The 15460-nt window shown below is 52.3% G+C and overlaps 1 protein-coding gene across 1 annotated transcript; it reads right to left on the bottom strand.

Moving 5' to 3' along the window:
• Positions 1-2900: 2900 nt before the first annotated feature.
• LOC137676405 (myogenesis-regulating glycosidase-like) lies at positions 2901-5429 on the bottom strand. The gene has a single exon (XM_068423205.1). It carries the CDS (start codon positions 5223-5225, stop codon positions 3129-3131), a length of 2097 nt encoding a protein of 698 aa, XP_068279306.1. The 5' UTR covers positions 5226-5429; the 3' UTR covers positions 2901-3128.
• Between the last annotated feature and the right edge of the window lie 10031 nt (positions 5430-15460).

Here is a 15460-nt window from a genome sequence, read left to right as displayed (position 1 = left end):
ACTGGGGTCCCCCTTTCCAGATGGTGGTGATGGCTGGGAGAGGGATGGAGTAGATGTTTGTGGCTATAGGAGTGCCAGAAATGGAGCGTGCGAAACTCATTTAGGAGCCTGCCTTGCCCCACGCCACCTCCTTTGCCCCACACCATGTTTTTCCTGCCCTTTCCATCTTCCTGTACAAACCACAGCCCACCTTGTGCCACCTGGGCATCTCCACCACTGGCCAACACACGCAGCTTGGCTTGCTCCTTTTGCAATAAAAGACATTTTCCCAACGGTTTGCCTTCTCACTTGGGTGCAAGCGACATCCATATACTCAGCTGATGCTCACCTGGGGGTGTGAAGCTGGTGCTGGCTGGAGACCTGGAGGCAGGTTGGCAGCTTGTAGCACCTGCAGCCTTGCAGCAAATCCTCAGCAACGCAAGAGTCCTCCCTGGAATCGGTGGGTGTGGGTTTTGGTTTTATTTGCATCCTCCCAAAAGCTAGTGCTGTGCGCAGGGAGGGTGCGTGAGGCTTGCCGCGGATGTGGGGACAGCAAGCAGGGTCTGCTCTGTGCTGGGTCCCAGCTAAGTGACTGTGCTTGAAAACACATCCGCAGCTGTGTACAGCACAGGGAGGAGTGTTAATGGCAAAGTACAAGCCCCAGCGGGCCTACAGCAAAAGCCCAGTTCATTTCAAACCAGATTTCAGGCAGGTGCCTATGGGTCACAGCAGCGGGGCTGCTCACCCACGCGATCCTGGCCAGGAGCGTGTCCATCCCTGCCCGAAATCACAGCTTTTATTGAAAGTAAGAAAAAAACAACAGGGAGGCAGGCAGAGCCCAAGGCTGGGGAGGGCCGTGGTGAAAGGTCAGGCTGACAGCAGCCGAGTCCCTTCGGGCACACGGCCAGGCTGGCAGCCTCGGGAGAAAAACAACCTCCTCAACCGAAGTTCATCGGGAGCTGCCAGCCTGCAGATCCCTCGCGCTGGGAGAGCCATAAAGATGGTCTGGGCTGATGCAAAATCTCAGAGGCCAAGTAGAGAAAAGCAGGGATTTTTATTTATTTTATTATTATTTCCCTGCTTGGCTGGGCAGCAGGGAAAGGCACTGGGGGAAGGATTGGAAAGGGGTCGGGATTTGGGGGAGAGACTTTTTGCAGCCAGATGGGACCAGGCAGCTCGTATCATCCCCAGAGTTCGTGGAAAGTCTCTGTGATGCTGTTTTTTTCCCCACCAGCGGATGCAGGCGGGTGGCAGAGCTGTGTGTGTACATACAGAGCACACTGGTTGTAGGGGCAGAGGTGTGGTATGAGGGGGCTGGAACCTGGCTTTCCCACCTCTCCCCAGCGCTGTGGGCATCAGCTTTTCAGAAAGCTTTTTTCTTGCTGCAAGAACAGCCAGAGCAGTTTTGCTGGGGCCCCCTGGGACTCTCCGGTTGCCCCAAGCCAGCTTGTCAGGGACCCCTCAGGGCTTCAAAGCAGCAATTGAGAGATAAAGCGTTCAGAAACATTTTCTCATTCTTTGGGGAAATACGTTGGTGGAAACCACTATCCTGGAGTGGGAAAAATCCCAAGGTAAGGACCCAGAGATGGTCTGTTAACCCTGAACACCACTGCCAGACTGAGCATTGCTTTCCCTTTCACATCTCTAGTTTAAAGGGGGGGTTTCCCTCCCCATCACCACACCAGCAATAGCATCACTGCAGCTCGAGCTGCTTTCACGGGCTTATAGAAGATGTTCTGGCTCATCCCACTTGGCACTGCTCTTGTGCCAGTGTGACCATGCATGGTCCTTCTGGCGTAACAGCCCCACTGATGGGCGACAGAGTCTGGGCCGGCTTCGGGGCTGCTTAGCCTGAGCACCAAGCCAAATCTGGAGTGACTGTGATGTTCTCCAGCCCCTGTTTGCTTTTTATATGGACCAGCTCTGGGGCAAACCCCTAAAGAAAGGAGCTTTCTCCTGCTTTGGGGCCACGCACAGCTTTACCTCCCAGGTGCCTACTAGCAGTGTGCTGGGGTCAGCAAAGGAATCAGTCTCTCGCTTTGGGAAGGGGCATTGCAGCCCAGAGACCCCAGGACTCTTGCAAACTGCTCAGTCATGTCACCTTTAAACTTCTCTTTGCTTAAAACCAGTGAAGAGTGGACCAAGAGTGGAGAGCATTTCACAGCCAGCCTGCCTGCCCCAAGCCTGCAGGTACTGCTGAGATGCCTTCACCCAGGAGAAGTCCCCTCCATGGGCAGAAGGATGCTGGCTCATGGACAGGGATCTCCATCAATACAGCTTGTGGCATGGGAGAACATTTTCCATGGGGAAACTGAGGCAAAAGGGCACTTGAGCTGGTTTGTTAATTGTCTGAGCTTTCTCAGAAGGATGATGGCCGAGTCCTCTCCTGGGACCTGACAGATTGCACCCTCTGTCTCTAGATGTGGTCCCAAAACACACATGGAGCCTATTAGGTCCTAACCCATGCATGACTTGGTGCTAAGTTTTAATCTTGACTGCCATGAGGTTTCACCACATGCTTACAGGCTTGGCTGAATCCACACCACAGACATGGTTCTCAATAATTTCTTCCAATAAAAAGGGGGAAATGGTTGCCACAGCATCAGCAAGTGTTATACCTTCTTTCTCCTTGCTCAGATATCTCAGGCCGTGGGAAATGTAAACTCCCCTTGCTCCTGCATCAGCACTCATCTGAGGTGCAGGCTGAAAATTGGGTGCCTTCCTCTTCAGGATAATCACAGACTGCTTTTTGTAAAAAAAAAAGTACTGTGCCGCAACCGCCTCCTTCACTAAGTAAATTAAATTATAAATATCTCAAGGGATCGGCTGTGAAACTGGGTAACAAAGGAGTCCATGTAATTTGCCTTATAAACAGAAGTGTGCGTGGCATTTCTAGCTGGAAAAAGATTACGAGCAGAGACTGTGTTTCTGTACGTTGTATTTGTCACACTGCAATAACAAAGATAGCCATCAAATATGTTTTAATAAGTAAGTTATTCTACACCGCTTGACACACAAAGCAGAGGTCACAGTGTTTTCAAATTTTATCCTGAAGTATTTCTACTTTACAAACTATTAAAATTCCCAGGTCATTAAAGTCATTGGTTCATTAATCCCTGATACCATTGCATAGCTGATGGAGGAGCTTGTTAGGAAACCCAGACGAAATAGGCGACCTCGTCCAGGTAAACAGGATAGTCTGTGAGCAGCACCGGGGTCTTCTCAAACAACTCCCCCTTGTAGCTGCGCCACTTGCCCGCTGGCAGGTAGACGTCGCGCTCCTGCTTGCCCATCTCCAGGACAGGGGCCACCATGAGGGTGTCACCAATGAGGAACTGGGAGTCGATCCTGTGAGTGGCCTCGTCGCGGGGTGAGATCCACCAGATGGGACGGATGATGGGGTCGCCCGTGTCGGTGACCTCCCCGGCCAGCTCCAGCAGCAGCGGGGCCACCAGCGACTCGTGAAGCTCTGTGAACTTCTGCGCGATCTCCACCACCTCCTTGTCATAGAGCCAGGGCGGGATGGAGAACTGCATGGAGGGCATGAAGGCCGACAGCTCCAGCCATCGCACATACAGCTCCCGGTCGGGGATCTCCACTGCCCCGTCCGACTTGTTGGGAAGGAAGTTTCCTCCAATCATATCTGGCAGTACAAATGGGTACCCCAGCATGCTGATGGTGAGCACTGTGGGGATGAGGGACTTGAGGCCGAGCTCATAGCCCCAGACAGAGTCGCGGTCAATGATGCGGAAGAAGCAGGAGATGTTCTGCGACTGGTAGCCCACCCGCACCTCGGCCAGCTCGTAGAAGGGGATGGCCATCTCCGTGTAGCGCCGTGACCAGATGCTGGGGTCTGAGAGCGGGCGGAAGGTGCTGAACTGCTTGGGCAGGTAGCTGGTCTCGCCCGCGTCAAACTTGAAGGATGAGATGCCGTATTTGTGGTGGAGCTGGCGCAGGTGGCTCTGGAACCAGTCTCGGGCCGCCGGGTTGGTGAAGTCCAGGATGGCCCCGATGCCGTTCCACCACTCCACCATGGCCGGCAGCCGCCCAGACGGCTCCTTGATGAAAAGTTGACGCTCGATCCCCACACCAAAATTGGAGGAATCTGTGTGTATGAAGGGATGAATCCACAGGGTGACCTTAAACCCATCCTCCCTCAGTTCTGCAAACATCTCTGTCACATTGGGGAACTTGACAGGGTCAAAGTCAAAGTCCCCATAGGCTTGTGTGTACATGTCATCAATTTCAACGTGGCAGCACTTAAAACCATACTTCTTAATGTTCCTTGCAAAATGCAGAACTTTATCCTGGTTGATATCATTCTTGTAGAGTGCCCAGGTGGACCAGATGGGGTATCGGAAGGCGTTCTCGGCAGGGATCTTGGAGGGCTTGTTGAAGTACCTGCGCACCATGTACTTGTGGATGGAGGTGATGTCGGAGCCCACGCAGACTCGGTAGCTGAGCTCGGGGAAGGGCTGTTGGCCCAGCGGGGGCTTGTAAGGTGAGTCCTTGTAGCGCGCCTGGAAGAAGAGAGTGCGCTCGGTGGCATTGAAGCCCAGGTGGAAGGGCACGGAGTCGTTGATCTTGATGGCTGCCGCCTTGGAGGAGAGCCAGTAGCGCTCGAGGATGCCGCCAAAGCTGTCGCGGAAGGAGTAGACGTCGCTCGTCACGTAGGGCATGGGCTCCTGGTAGCCGGCCAGGCGGATGGGCCAGTGCTGGGTACTCATCTCCGAGCCCCCGTACCAATGGGCGTCCTCCCAGAACATGGTGTGCTCCACCGCCGGGCCGGCCGCCAGCTCCTCCCAGCGCACGCGGTAGCACATCACCGTGTCCTTGGGCTTCACCGTCTGGATGAAGAAGTTGAGCGGCCCCCTGCCTGACCGCGTGCAGCTCAAAATCTCACCCTCCTTGGAGCACGACTCCAGGTCCAGGCTGCCCGAGCGGAAGGCCAGCCGGAAGACCACCTCCCCGTGCTGGTTCCTGATGACGAAGCCGTCTGCCCGCAGGTCCATGAGCTCCGTCTTGAGCCGCTTCACCTTCCGCAGGGAGACTGTGTAGTAGCACCAGGCCACCACGACGGCGATGAGGAGGATGAGGCCCAGCAAGATGGCCCCGAGCATGGGCCTCAGCTTCTTGGAGGGCTTCTGCTTCACCGGTGTGATGTTTTCAGGCAAATGCGTTTGTTTGTCATCCCCCTTTTGAGCGTCTCGGTGTTTTCCCACGCGGTGGGTAATCAAACTGTCCATGACTGCTTGGTTAGAAACTTCGCTGCTGAATTCTTTTCCAATCAGCGGACATGAAATCCAAGATGCTGCATGGAGGTGGTCAGTCTCCTTTCCAAAGCCTGGCCACTCACACCTGCAGTGTTATTTCATTAAACAGAGGGTTATAAACACAGAAAAAACAGTTGATCTTGCTAGCGGTCATAGCTCCTCTCCTCCTGGCTCTGCGGCTCTGGCTTGCTTTGGTCTGTGCGGTGGCAGACTGTTCACTGGCAGCTGGGCTGAGTTTTTCGGAGTGGGGTTGTGCCAAGATTCCCATGACCCTCTCTTGGCTGCAGCCTCACTGTGTCCTGCAGAGCAAGGGCGAGGGCAGGAAAGTCAGACCAGAGCCTGGGGGAGAATGGGGCCAGGGAAAGGGGCTGGTACCCGAGTATACAAGCTGGACATCACAAGCTGATCTGTTTTTACATTAATCGTATGCCCTGATGGATTTTACCACCTGTCCACAACTTCTCTGCATCAAATGCAGGCAGAGAAATGCTGTGCTGAAGTGTCCAGCCTCTGCCTGCCATTCCCTGCTACCCCTCGGGGCTGCAGCCAGCAAGTGATGTTTTATCTCCCTGCACTTTGCTCCTTCCCTGAGCTGCATGGGGACATCGTGACAAGGGGACACACACACTTTGCAGCCAGCAGTGCCCTGCTCCAGGGTGACTGGGCAGAACCCTTCAGCTGCCTGCCCAGCTGCCCATCCTGGAGATGTCACCCTGGGACAGCCAGCCCCTCTTGCCTGGGCACGGGAAAAAGAGGATGTTTCCCTGCATCTGCTTCTCCAGTTTTTATCCTGATTCAGTTTCTGTAACTCCCAGGCTTATGCCAGGAAAGATGCTACAGTGCAGTGGGGGCAGAAGATATTTAGGCACAGAGTTTGGGGATGGGGGTGTTAAACTGAAGCGGCTGCAAGACCAGGACTATATTAAAACCTTGTTTTGCTGAGAAATGCACAAGAAGACAACAGACGTCCCAGTTGCATCAAGTATCACCGAGCCAGCCAGTGCAGTGCAGCTCGCAGCATCTGAAAGAGCAGCCACAGCCAACAAAAACAACAGGCGGGGGAAACTGAGACAGGTGGCTCCAGGCAAGGCACTTTGTGCCACTGGGCTCCCAGCTTCCCTGGCCCCATCCTGGGGTCTGTGCGATCTGACAGGATGAAAATTTGCAGGAGCAGCCTGTATGAAGAGGAGGAGAAAGAGCCAGCTTGCTCATCCAAGCCATGCCCAGCAATACATGCCGGGCGTATTTACCCGCGTCGCCATGACATCAATATCTAAGTATACAGAGTGGATAAGCTGCCCAGGGAGCCATTAAAAATACCAGGGGTCACCACATTTGGGATCGATCGCAGCAGCCTCTCAACCACCTGAATGAGCTGCTCCGTTAGTTTTTGTAATGTGTTGTTGGGGTGAGTGAGGCTTTGCCGAGAAAAAAAGCCAGAGTGGATAGAAGTGTTCCCGAGCAAGCCCTGGCCAGGGTTAGGGGGTGAGAGAAGGAAGGTCTCTGCTGCCCCAGAGAGATGGTCATCCAGGACAGGGACAGTTTTGGGAAGCAGGTGGGGTTACACATGTGCTTGGGGCACTCTGCCAGCCCCAAAGTGCTCAGACCTGGCAGCTTCCCCGGTGCTGGCCCGGCTCCTGACATAGCTTTGCAGCTCCAGCGCGGGTGGTTTCCACTGAAACCCTGGTGTTTTTCAAAAACAACCTCTTCGCTTTGAAGATGTTTTCATGTGCTGGGTCAGTCCTCAGTTGCCGCCCTCGGAGCTTTCCTTCTCTTCTTCCTTCCTCCTTTTGCCCTCCCAGCCAGCCTGGAGACAGGACTCTCCTTTAAGATGAGCCCCACCATTTTCCAGGGTGAACAAGGAAGGGAAAGGGAGAGGGAAATAGTTTTTTTAGGACTTCTGCTTTTTTTTTTTTTTAATATTAAACAACACATTAAAAAAAAAAAAAACACAGGGACATCAGGACTCTAAAATCCCTACAAGAATAAAGAATGCGTGGGAAGTTTCTCAGCTTTCTGTGCAGTGATTTCTCTCCCAGACAATTGCTTTAAATCCCTCAGTTTCCTTAGGGGCAGGAGATAAGTGGCAGAAAGATGGTATACAAGGGAGTCAGGGCTCCTGGGCCAAGTTGTCCTGTCCCTGGGGCCTTTTGGATTTTCTTCCCTCCTATGATGTGGTGGGATGCTGCATTGGTAGCCCAGCACTGCCCCTCACAGAGGAGAGGAACCACCTGGGAGTTGTGGTCGGTAGGTGGGCAGAGCAGGTGCTGGCACATCTGGAGGCAGAGCAGGATGAAATTGGGATTCCTGGGATAGATCCCGCCAGGGTGAAGGAGTCTCTGAAGCGGCAGACTCCTGCCCTTCAAGGCTTATGTCTCAGAAAAGCTAGGGAAAATGCAGGCCCTCTCCAGGAGGAAACGGGAGACCTGGTTACCCAGGATATGGAGATGTCTGAGACACTCAATGACTTTTTTGCCTCAGTCCTCACTGGCAAGTGCTGAAGCCACACTGCCCAATTCACAGAACCCAAAGGCAGGGAGTGGGAAAATGAAGAACCGCCCACCATAGGAGAAGATCAGGTTCAAGACCATCATCCAAGGAACCTGAAGGTGCACAAGTCCATGGGACCTGATGAGATGCATCCAAGGGTCCTGAGGGAACTGGCAGATGAAGTCGCTAAGCCGCTATTCATAACTTTGAGAAGTTGTGGCAGTCTGGTGAAGTTCCCACTGACTGGAAAAGGGGAAACGTAACCCCCATTTTTAAAAAGGGAAAAAAGAAAGACCTGGGGAACTACAGGCCAGTCAGTCTCATGTCTGTGCCTGGCAAGATCATGGAGCAGATCCTTCTGGAAACTATGCTAAGGCACACGGAAAATAAGGAGGTGACTGGTGACAGCAAACATGGCTTCACTAAGGGCAAATTGTGCCTGACAAACATGGTGGCCTTCTACATCGGGGTTACAGCATTGGCAGATAAGGGAAGAGCAAATGATGTCATCTACCTGGACTTGTGCAAAGCATTTGACACTGTCCCGCATGACATCCTTGTCTCTAAATTGCAGAGACATGGACTTGATGGATGGACCACTTGGTGGATAAGGAATTGGCTGGATGGTCGCACTCAAAAGAGTTGTGGTCAACGGTTCGATGTCCAAGTGGAGACTAGTGACAGGTGGCGCTCCTCAGGGGCTGGTATTGGGTGGCGACATGGACAGTGGGATTGAGTGTGCCCTCAGCAAGTTTGCCAACATCACCAAGCTGTGCGTGTGGTCAACATGCTGGAGGGAAGGGATGCCATCCAGAGGGACCCTGACAGGCTGGAGAGGTGGGCCTGTGCGAACCGCATGAAGTTCAACAAGGCCAAGTGCAAGGTCCTGCACATGGGTTGGGGCAATCCCAAGCACAAATACAGGCTGGGTACAGAATGGATTGAGAGCAGCCCTGAGGAGAAGGACTTGGGGGTGATGGTTGACGAGAAGCTCAACATGAGCTGGCAATATGCGCTTGCAGCCCAGAAAGCCAACCGTGTCCTGGGCTGCATCAAAAGAAGCATGGCCAGCAGGTCGAGGGAGGTGATGCTGCCCCTCTACTCAGCTCTCATCAGACCCCACCTGCAGTGATGCGTCCAGCTGGGGCCCAAATTAAAAAGGACACGGAGCTGTTGGAGTGAGTCCAGAGGAGGCCACGAAGATGGTCAGAGGTCTGGAGCACCTCTCCTATGAAGACAGGCTGAGAGAGTTGGGGCTGTTCAGCCTGGAGGAGGCTCTGGGGAGACCTTCTAACAGCCTTCCAATACCTGAAGGGGCTACAGGAAAGCTGGAGAGGGACTTTTTACAAGGGCATGTAGTGAGAGGACAAGGGGTAATGGTTTTAAACTGAAAGAGGGTAGATTTAGATTAGATGTTAGGAAGAAATTTTTGACTATGAGGATGGTGAGACACAGGAATAGGTTGCCCAGAGAAGTTGTGGATCCCTGGCTGTGTTCAAGGCCAGGCTGGATGGGGCTTTGAGCAACCTGGTCTAGTGAAAGGTGTCCCTGCCCATAGCAGGGGGTTGGAACTAGATGATCTTTAAGGGCCCTTTCAACCAAAACCATTCTGTGATTCTGTGATTCTGTGAAATCATTAAACATCCACTGGCCAAGCTGGCAGCCTAAGTGCTGCCCAGGGAGTGATGCGAAGGAATCCTGCCAGGGAGTGCTCATTGGTGACTCAGAGCCTAGATCCAGCCTTTTCCTTGCTCTGTCCATGGGGTTATGGCACCACAGTGTTCCGTCCCCATGACTATTTAATCAGTCCTTGCAAAACCTCTCAACTCTAGTGAATACTTAATTAACCTAGGTAAAGTGCAACCACTTCCAAGCGAGGGTGGGCCGAATGCTCCCAGAGTGCCCCAAAAGCCAGATGCCCCCGGGATGCAGGCACAGTTGTATCACATTTGGGCTGGTTTATCAGATGCTGATCTGGCAGAAGTCTAGCCCCATCAGTCCCCCAGGCCTTCCTCTGAAAGGAGCTGGGATTCCTCACCCCGAGGATCTAAGCAGTCCTTAGCACGCACAGATTAAACATTGACATACCCAGCACTGTGACATGCAGAAAATGAGCTGGGACTTTAGACCCTCTTAAATGGGAGCTAAGCAAGAATTTCCAGTGATGAAACGCAAGTCAACCAGCTCGAAGGGCAGCTACACACCTAAACCCTTTAGTACACCTACCCTCAGAGCCTCCTCCAGACCAAATCTATCCCCAGCAACTGGGTCCCAGCAATGTGACACATGAATCCTCAGACTTTTGCCTTTCCAATGCATTTACCTGCCTGCTGGTGCAGGGAGGGCATCTCTCATCAAACAACCCATCTGGAAACAATCCTGTCTTTACATAAAAAGGATCATTTTCTGTATTAAGATTCCTTTTATAACAGGTTATCAAACACTTAAGGGTTGCTATCAGGCAGTCGTAGGGGGAGTATATGACATGTTCTAGCAGAAAGCGCCATAGGTAGCTATAAGTCATAGTCATAAACAAACTATTGCCCTGTCAAACTCTGCAGGAACCGATTAATCATTTACTGAGCCCTTTTAAACTGCTTCAAATGAGACCTTTTTAACAGAAAACACACCCAAAGCATAAAGCAGTTCTATCAGCTCTCATTTCCCATAGCAGCCTGGCACATGCAGGCATCATACGGGGGATTTATTGCTAAAAGGGGCCTGGGGGAGGTTTGCTCACCATCTTTTCTGTGTGTATAGGTGACGTGAGAAAAGAGGTGTCTGCTATGGCTGCAGCCAAGGAGGGGGAGCAAGGGAGAGCCAAGGTTATCGCATGAGCTGCCACAGATTAGCTACAAAGCCAACAAGGCTTAATGCAAGCGGGAAGTGGCTGGGGGATGGATGCAGAGGGTCAGGTAGCAGTGCCAAGGACACTCTGCAGTCCATGTGGTGCATGTAGGGGCACCAACGTCCCTGGACATGGCCAGAGTCCCTCCCATGGAGCGGTGCATTTTCCTACTCCTCCTGGGAGCTGGACAATACTCAAAGCAGGGAGGATATTAGCCACAGCGCTGCGTGCACACTTCACCCCAGCCCTGGGCTTTGAGCAATTCCTGATAGCTCCAGCAAGGGCAACAGTGATGGCTGGCCTCGCTGCTTTGACCCTTGGCCCCTGAGGATCTCTCGGTCCTTGGGCTCAAACAGCAGTTTTGTTCATATTAACCCCATACCATCAGCAGAGCCCAACCCGTCGGGAGGCTTGCAGCTGTATCCTGAAGGGATGCACCAGTGGCATGGAAAGACCCACACCCACTGGACTGCTCAGAGCAGGCTTATTTCTGGCAGCCACACTGATCTGGGGGCCTCTGCACTGCTCCCCACAGCTCCCGATGCCTGGAGGGGTTGTTAGCTCATCTCGGCGTGCAGGTGGCTACACAGACTCTGTTGGCTTGTGCCTGTACAAAGTGCTGCTGCAAAGCTGGTAACCCTGTGCAAGCCTGACTGTGCTATAAGCCTCCTGGAGCCATGCAAATCCAGCTCAGGGCTGGAGCAGAAGTATTACCTGGGGTTTTTCCTTATCCAGAGGATCCCAGTCCCTCACTACTGGGAATAAAGTGGAGTTTATGCACAAGTCTTTCAGTCCTAATTGCTATAGGAGCAGGCAGTGGAAAGTCCCACTCCCGTCCTCTCACAGAAACAAACTCCTCCTTCCCAAGCTGGTAGAACAAAACCTGCAACATCAACTTTTTCCCCATTTCATGGCTCTCCCTGACTCCTGAGCCTGCACACAGTGTCCATGTGCTGCTCCAAGCTGCAAGTAGCAGCCACAGCATCCTGCTGCATGCCGAGTCGCTCTGCCTGCATCCTTGGGAAGGAGCTCCATCTGCTGAGCCAGTGGCCCAGGCTGAAACCCAGGGAGTGCTGCCAGGCTTATCCCAGGGCTGCAGGTTGACCAGTCACTGGGCATCCCCCGGGCTGCACCAAGCCCTTCAGACCTTGTTGCATCAGGATCAGCGCTTGTGAGGAGCTCCAGGGAGTTTTTGAGGTGCCTTCCCCTGATGAAGAAGCAAACCGAGCAGACAGCGATAAGCGAAGTTCAGGTGAGGGGGAAAAAGGGTCATCATTTGCCATAGCTGCAATAATGTGAGCAGGCTGGAGGCCAGTGGAAATGTAAGAAAAGAGGGGAAAAAAAGGGTGCTCTCATCTCAGGCTGCTCTGAATGAAGTCAGTGAGCTGGGCTCGTGCCAGGTGAAGGAATAAGCCAGGAAGGGACCTGGGTCTGAGCTGGGCTTTCTCCCACTTAGACCCAGGCTCAGTTGGAGGCTCTGCTTGGAGAGGGAGCCTTTGGGAGTTGCCTGCAACAGCAGTGAGATAAAGAGGTTCAATAGCTTGAAGGCTTTCACCTAGGAGGTGAACCACTCTTGGTTGCTACTTGTGAGAATGAGCCAGAGACTTATCATGAGCATCAAATGCTCCAGGTAGGTCCTTGAGGGATGCTTCAGGCTCTGCATGGGTTAAGGCGACTGCCTGCCAGGGTGAGATGTCCTGGGCATTTTATCTCATACCTGCCCCTGCGGGACTTCTTGCAGCACTGATGCATCCACAGTGGGAGATGAGGCTCTCGGGCAGGTTGAGGGCATCTGTTCTGAGCTCCCCCCAGTCTCAGCCTACTGCTCACATGGGAGCAGGGTTGTGAGGAACACATCTAACCCAGGCATCTCTGGAGATGCTGCTTTATCCCAAACCAGCTCCAATTCCTCGCCACGGGAGAGTTTTGGTATGTAAAAATCTCTTTTCCTTCTGCATCCCTTCTTGGAGATACAGGACCTTTATGGTGGTTATTTTCCTACACATTTGATGCCAAGTGCTTCTCTGTGATCAAACGTTTCACTGCAGAGACAACCTCACAATGGCCAGACCCCTCAGCTTGCCTTGGCACTTATCCAGCTTCAATCAGGGCAAAGAAAGTCCATGTTCAAAGTGGATGTGGATGGAGGAATGAATCATGATTGGTGCCAGCCAGCAGCCAGAGGGATGTAATGGGGGTTTCACCACCAAAACTCAGCCTGGTCATAAGCAAAAGAGACTTCCCTGTGTTTTTCAGAAATTACCCAGCATGGCTGAAGCTGATTCTTTCACAAGCACTTTGATCCAGGCACCCAGATGGAAAAACCTGCGAAAGGCCAGACCGCTGAAAAGAAAGCTAATGAGCATTTGCACCTCTGCCCAAAGGAGGTTTCCTAGGGAGAGAGGAAGATTTCATCCCTAAAATGCTGAACAACCAGAGAGCTCCCCAGAGTCCCAGCTCTCCTCAACCCAGGGACCCTGTGTGAGTTTTGCCATCCCTGTCCTGGGATAACGCTGAGGGTACAGGATTGAGTTCAGATTTTAAGCTCAGTAAAGAGTCTTGCTGGCTCCAAGGCTGGGGTGAAAGCCTAACAGATGGCTACGCTGTTCCTGAACATCCCTGGGGTTTTAAGCTAGTGAAATATTTGGCTCTGCTTACTCTCGCAGCTGCTGTGTGCCAGAAAGCAGCGCCAGTCCCACACCAGACAGGGCTGCATTTGGGTGGCTGGTGAGTGATCATTGTGTTTGAAGATGTGGTGGGTAACACTGTGTCCCTATCAGGAGATGAAGTTTCACTTGCTTATCACTTCACTCTGATTAAGTTCACCGTGAGCTGCAAAATGAAGAGGAAAAAGCAATGAACTCATCAAAGCGATGATGGAGCCAAGAACAAGGCTGCTCCACGGGACTCAGATCAGCAAGGACTAACTGGATGTGGAAATTACGTGACTGAGAGCCAGCAATTATGGGACCATTCCACTCTGTGTGGGAGAGACCACAGCTGGAAAGTAGCTTGCTCTCTCCTGGGGGCAGCCTGCAAAAAGCTGTGGAAATGATTTGAAGAAAGCATTCCTATGCATGAGGCTACGCCATGCCGTAAACCAGCCAATGCATCATCAAAGAATGGGCTGTAAGGCTATACAGCAATTTTATATGCAAATATTTTCTTGCATGTATAATAAATGAGGCCAAAGTGTCCTGAAACCCTGAAAATCTCAGTGGCTGATGTTTAACTGATTCATTTTGGTCTGTGCTGACATGTCACTTTCCGACTTCTCCAGGCATTAAAAATGGCATCAGTTTCTGGGTTGGGGTCCCCTCAATCCGGTGCTAGTGGAGGGCTCAGTGGCAGCCTGAACATCCTGTATCTATCTCATTAAGGGATTGCCAAAGCCAGAAAAAAAGGATTTGCCTTTGGATACAGTGTTAAGTTGCATCTCTTGATGGAGCAGATCTCCAGATGGAGTAGGTCTTCAGATGGAACAGACCTCTGGTCAGATGCCCCAGGGCAGGGTGGTGGGCAGGAAGGAAAGCAGCTGGGTTCTGTGCTGTGGCATCCCTCGTCACCATTGATGCCAGCTGGAGGTGAGGGCACCAAACCCAGGTGACAGCTTAGCTAAGATGCTTCAGGACATCACACTGGAAGAGGAGCACCAGCACATGCCCTCTAGAAGAAAAGTTGGAGATTTTGCCTTCCTTTCCTTCCTTTCCTTAGGGCAAGGAAGTGAATGTGGCTGCATAGCAGATGGGAGACATTATTTGAAGCAAGAAGAAACCCTTCAGAAAGCTGGAGTCACACCCTGTAGAAGAAAACACCCAGATTTCCTAAAGGCTTTGCACAGAGTTTAAAAGGCCCCAACAGGAACAGAGGAGACTCAGAATAAGAGGGAAGGTCCTGGCAAGGTTAAAGATCTGCAGGAAGAAGGAAAGTGGTGGGACTGAGGACATGATTGTTCTCCCCACAGAGGTAACAGGGGCTTGCCCAGAGCAAAATCTGAGCTGCCCATCACGCAGAGGCAGGAGAGCTGCTAAACACACTGGGACTGGGAAATCCTGAGATGAAAACGGCAGGAAAAGAGTTGGGGACACACTTACTATTTTCTTAGTTTTCCCTTGGCATCCTCTGTGGGCTCCTGCTGGATTCAGACATGGAGGTAGACGTGTGGGCTGACCCCACACAGTCCTTCCCACTCTAAAACTGCAGCAAAGATCCCTGAAAGCCCCTCTCCTGGCGGGAGGAGGACAGCTTCCTGGCACGTAGAGGGAAAGGCTTTCTGGGTGTTAGAATGAACTGTGATCCCATGGCTTGGGAGATATCTGGGATTCAGGAGCTCAGAGACAGACCTCATGGCTTTGAGCAGATCACGACCTCTCCGTGCCTCAGTTTCCCTTGTGTGAAACGGATGGGAAGGCCAAAAGGAGAAACATGGTACCAGCTCCCAGGGTTGGAGCAATAGCAGGATCTGTGATAGAAGACCACAGCAATCTTTTCACCAGGATATTCACTGTGATGCTCTCCATCCGATGGGGAGACAGCACCACCCCAAGCTCTTCCCTCTCCTCCTCCTCCTGTGGAAGACACATGCTCATTTGGCAAACATGCTGCAGAGCACTTGCATTTTAAATCCCAGCCATGCAGAGGAGAGTTTAATATCTGTGCTTTTTTAAATTAAAAATGCCTGGTATTTAGTGCAATGTGACACGTTCCCATGGGGAAAAGAAACCAGTAATCCCAAAGAAACCAGTTCTGTGGTATTTTTCTTGAGCGCAGTGCTACGGCCAGGCAGGAGCAACCTTGCCAGGGCAAGTACTTACCCCCGCCTTCCCTTTTGTTTGGCCATAGGATATCCCTCACCATATCCGATTCCGCC

The sequence above is a fragment of the Nyctibius grandis genome, chromosome Z (assembly GCF_013368605.1).
Source record: "Nyctibius grandis isolate bNycGra1 chromosome Z, bNycGra1.pri, whole genome shotgun sequence".
Taxonomy (NCBI): Eukaryota; Metazoa; Chordata; class Aves; order Nyctibiiformes; family Nyctibiidae; genus Nyctibius; species Nyctibius grandis.
This window is presented reverse-complemented; position numbering and strand designations above follow the sequence as displayed.

Coding starts and splice junctions, on each gene's coding strand:
- LOC137676405 (XM_068423205.1), bottom strand. CDS start 5,225: ATGGACAGTTTGATTACCCACCGCGTGGGAAAACACCGAGACGCTCAA.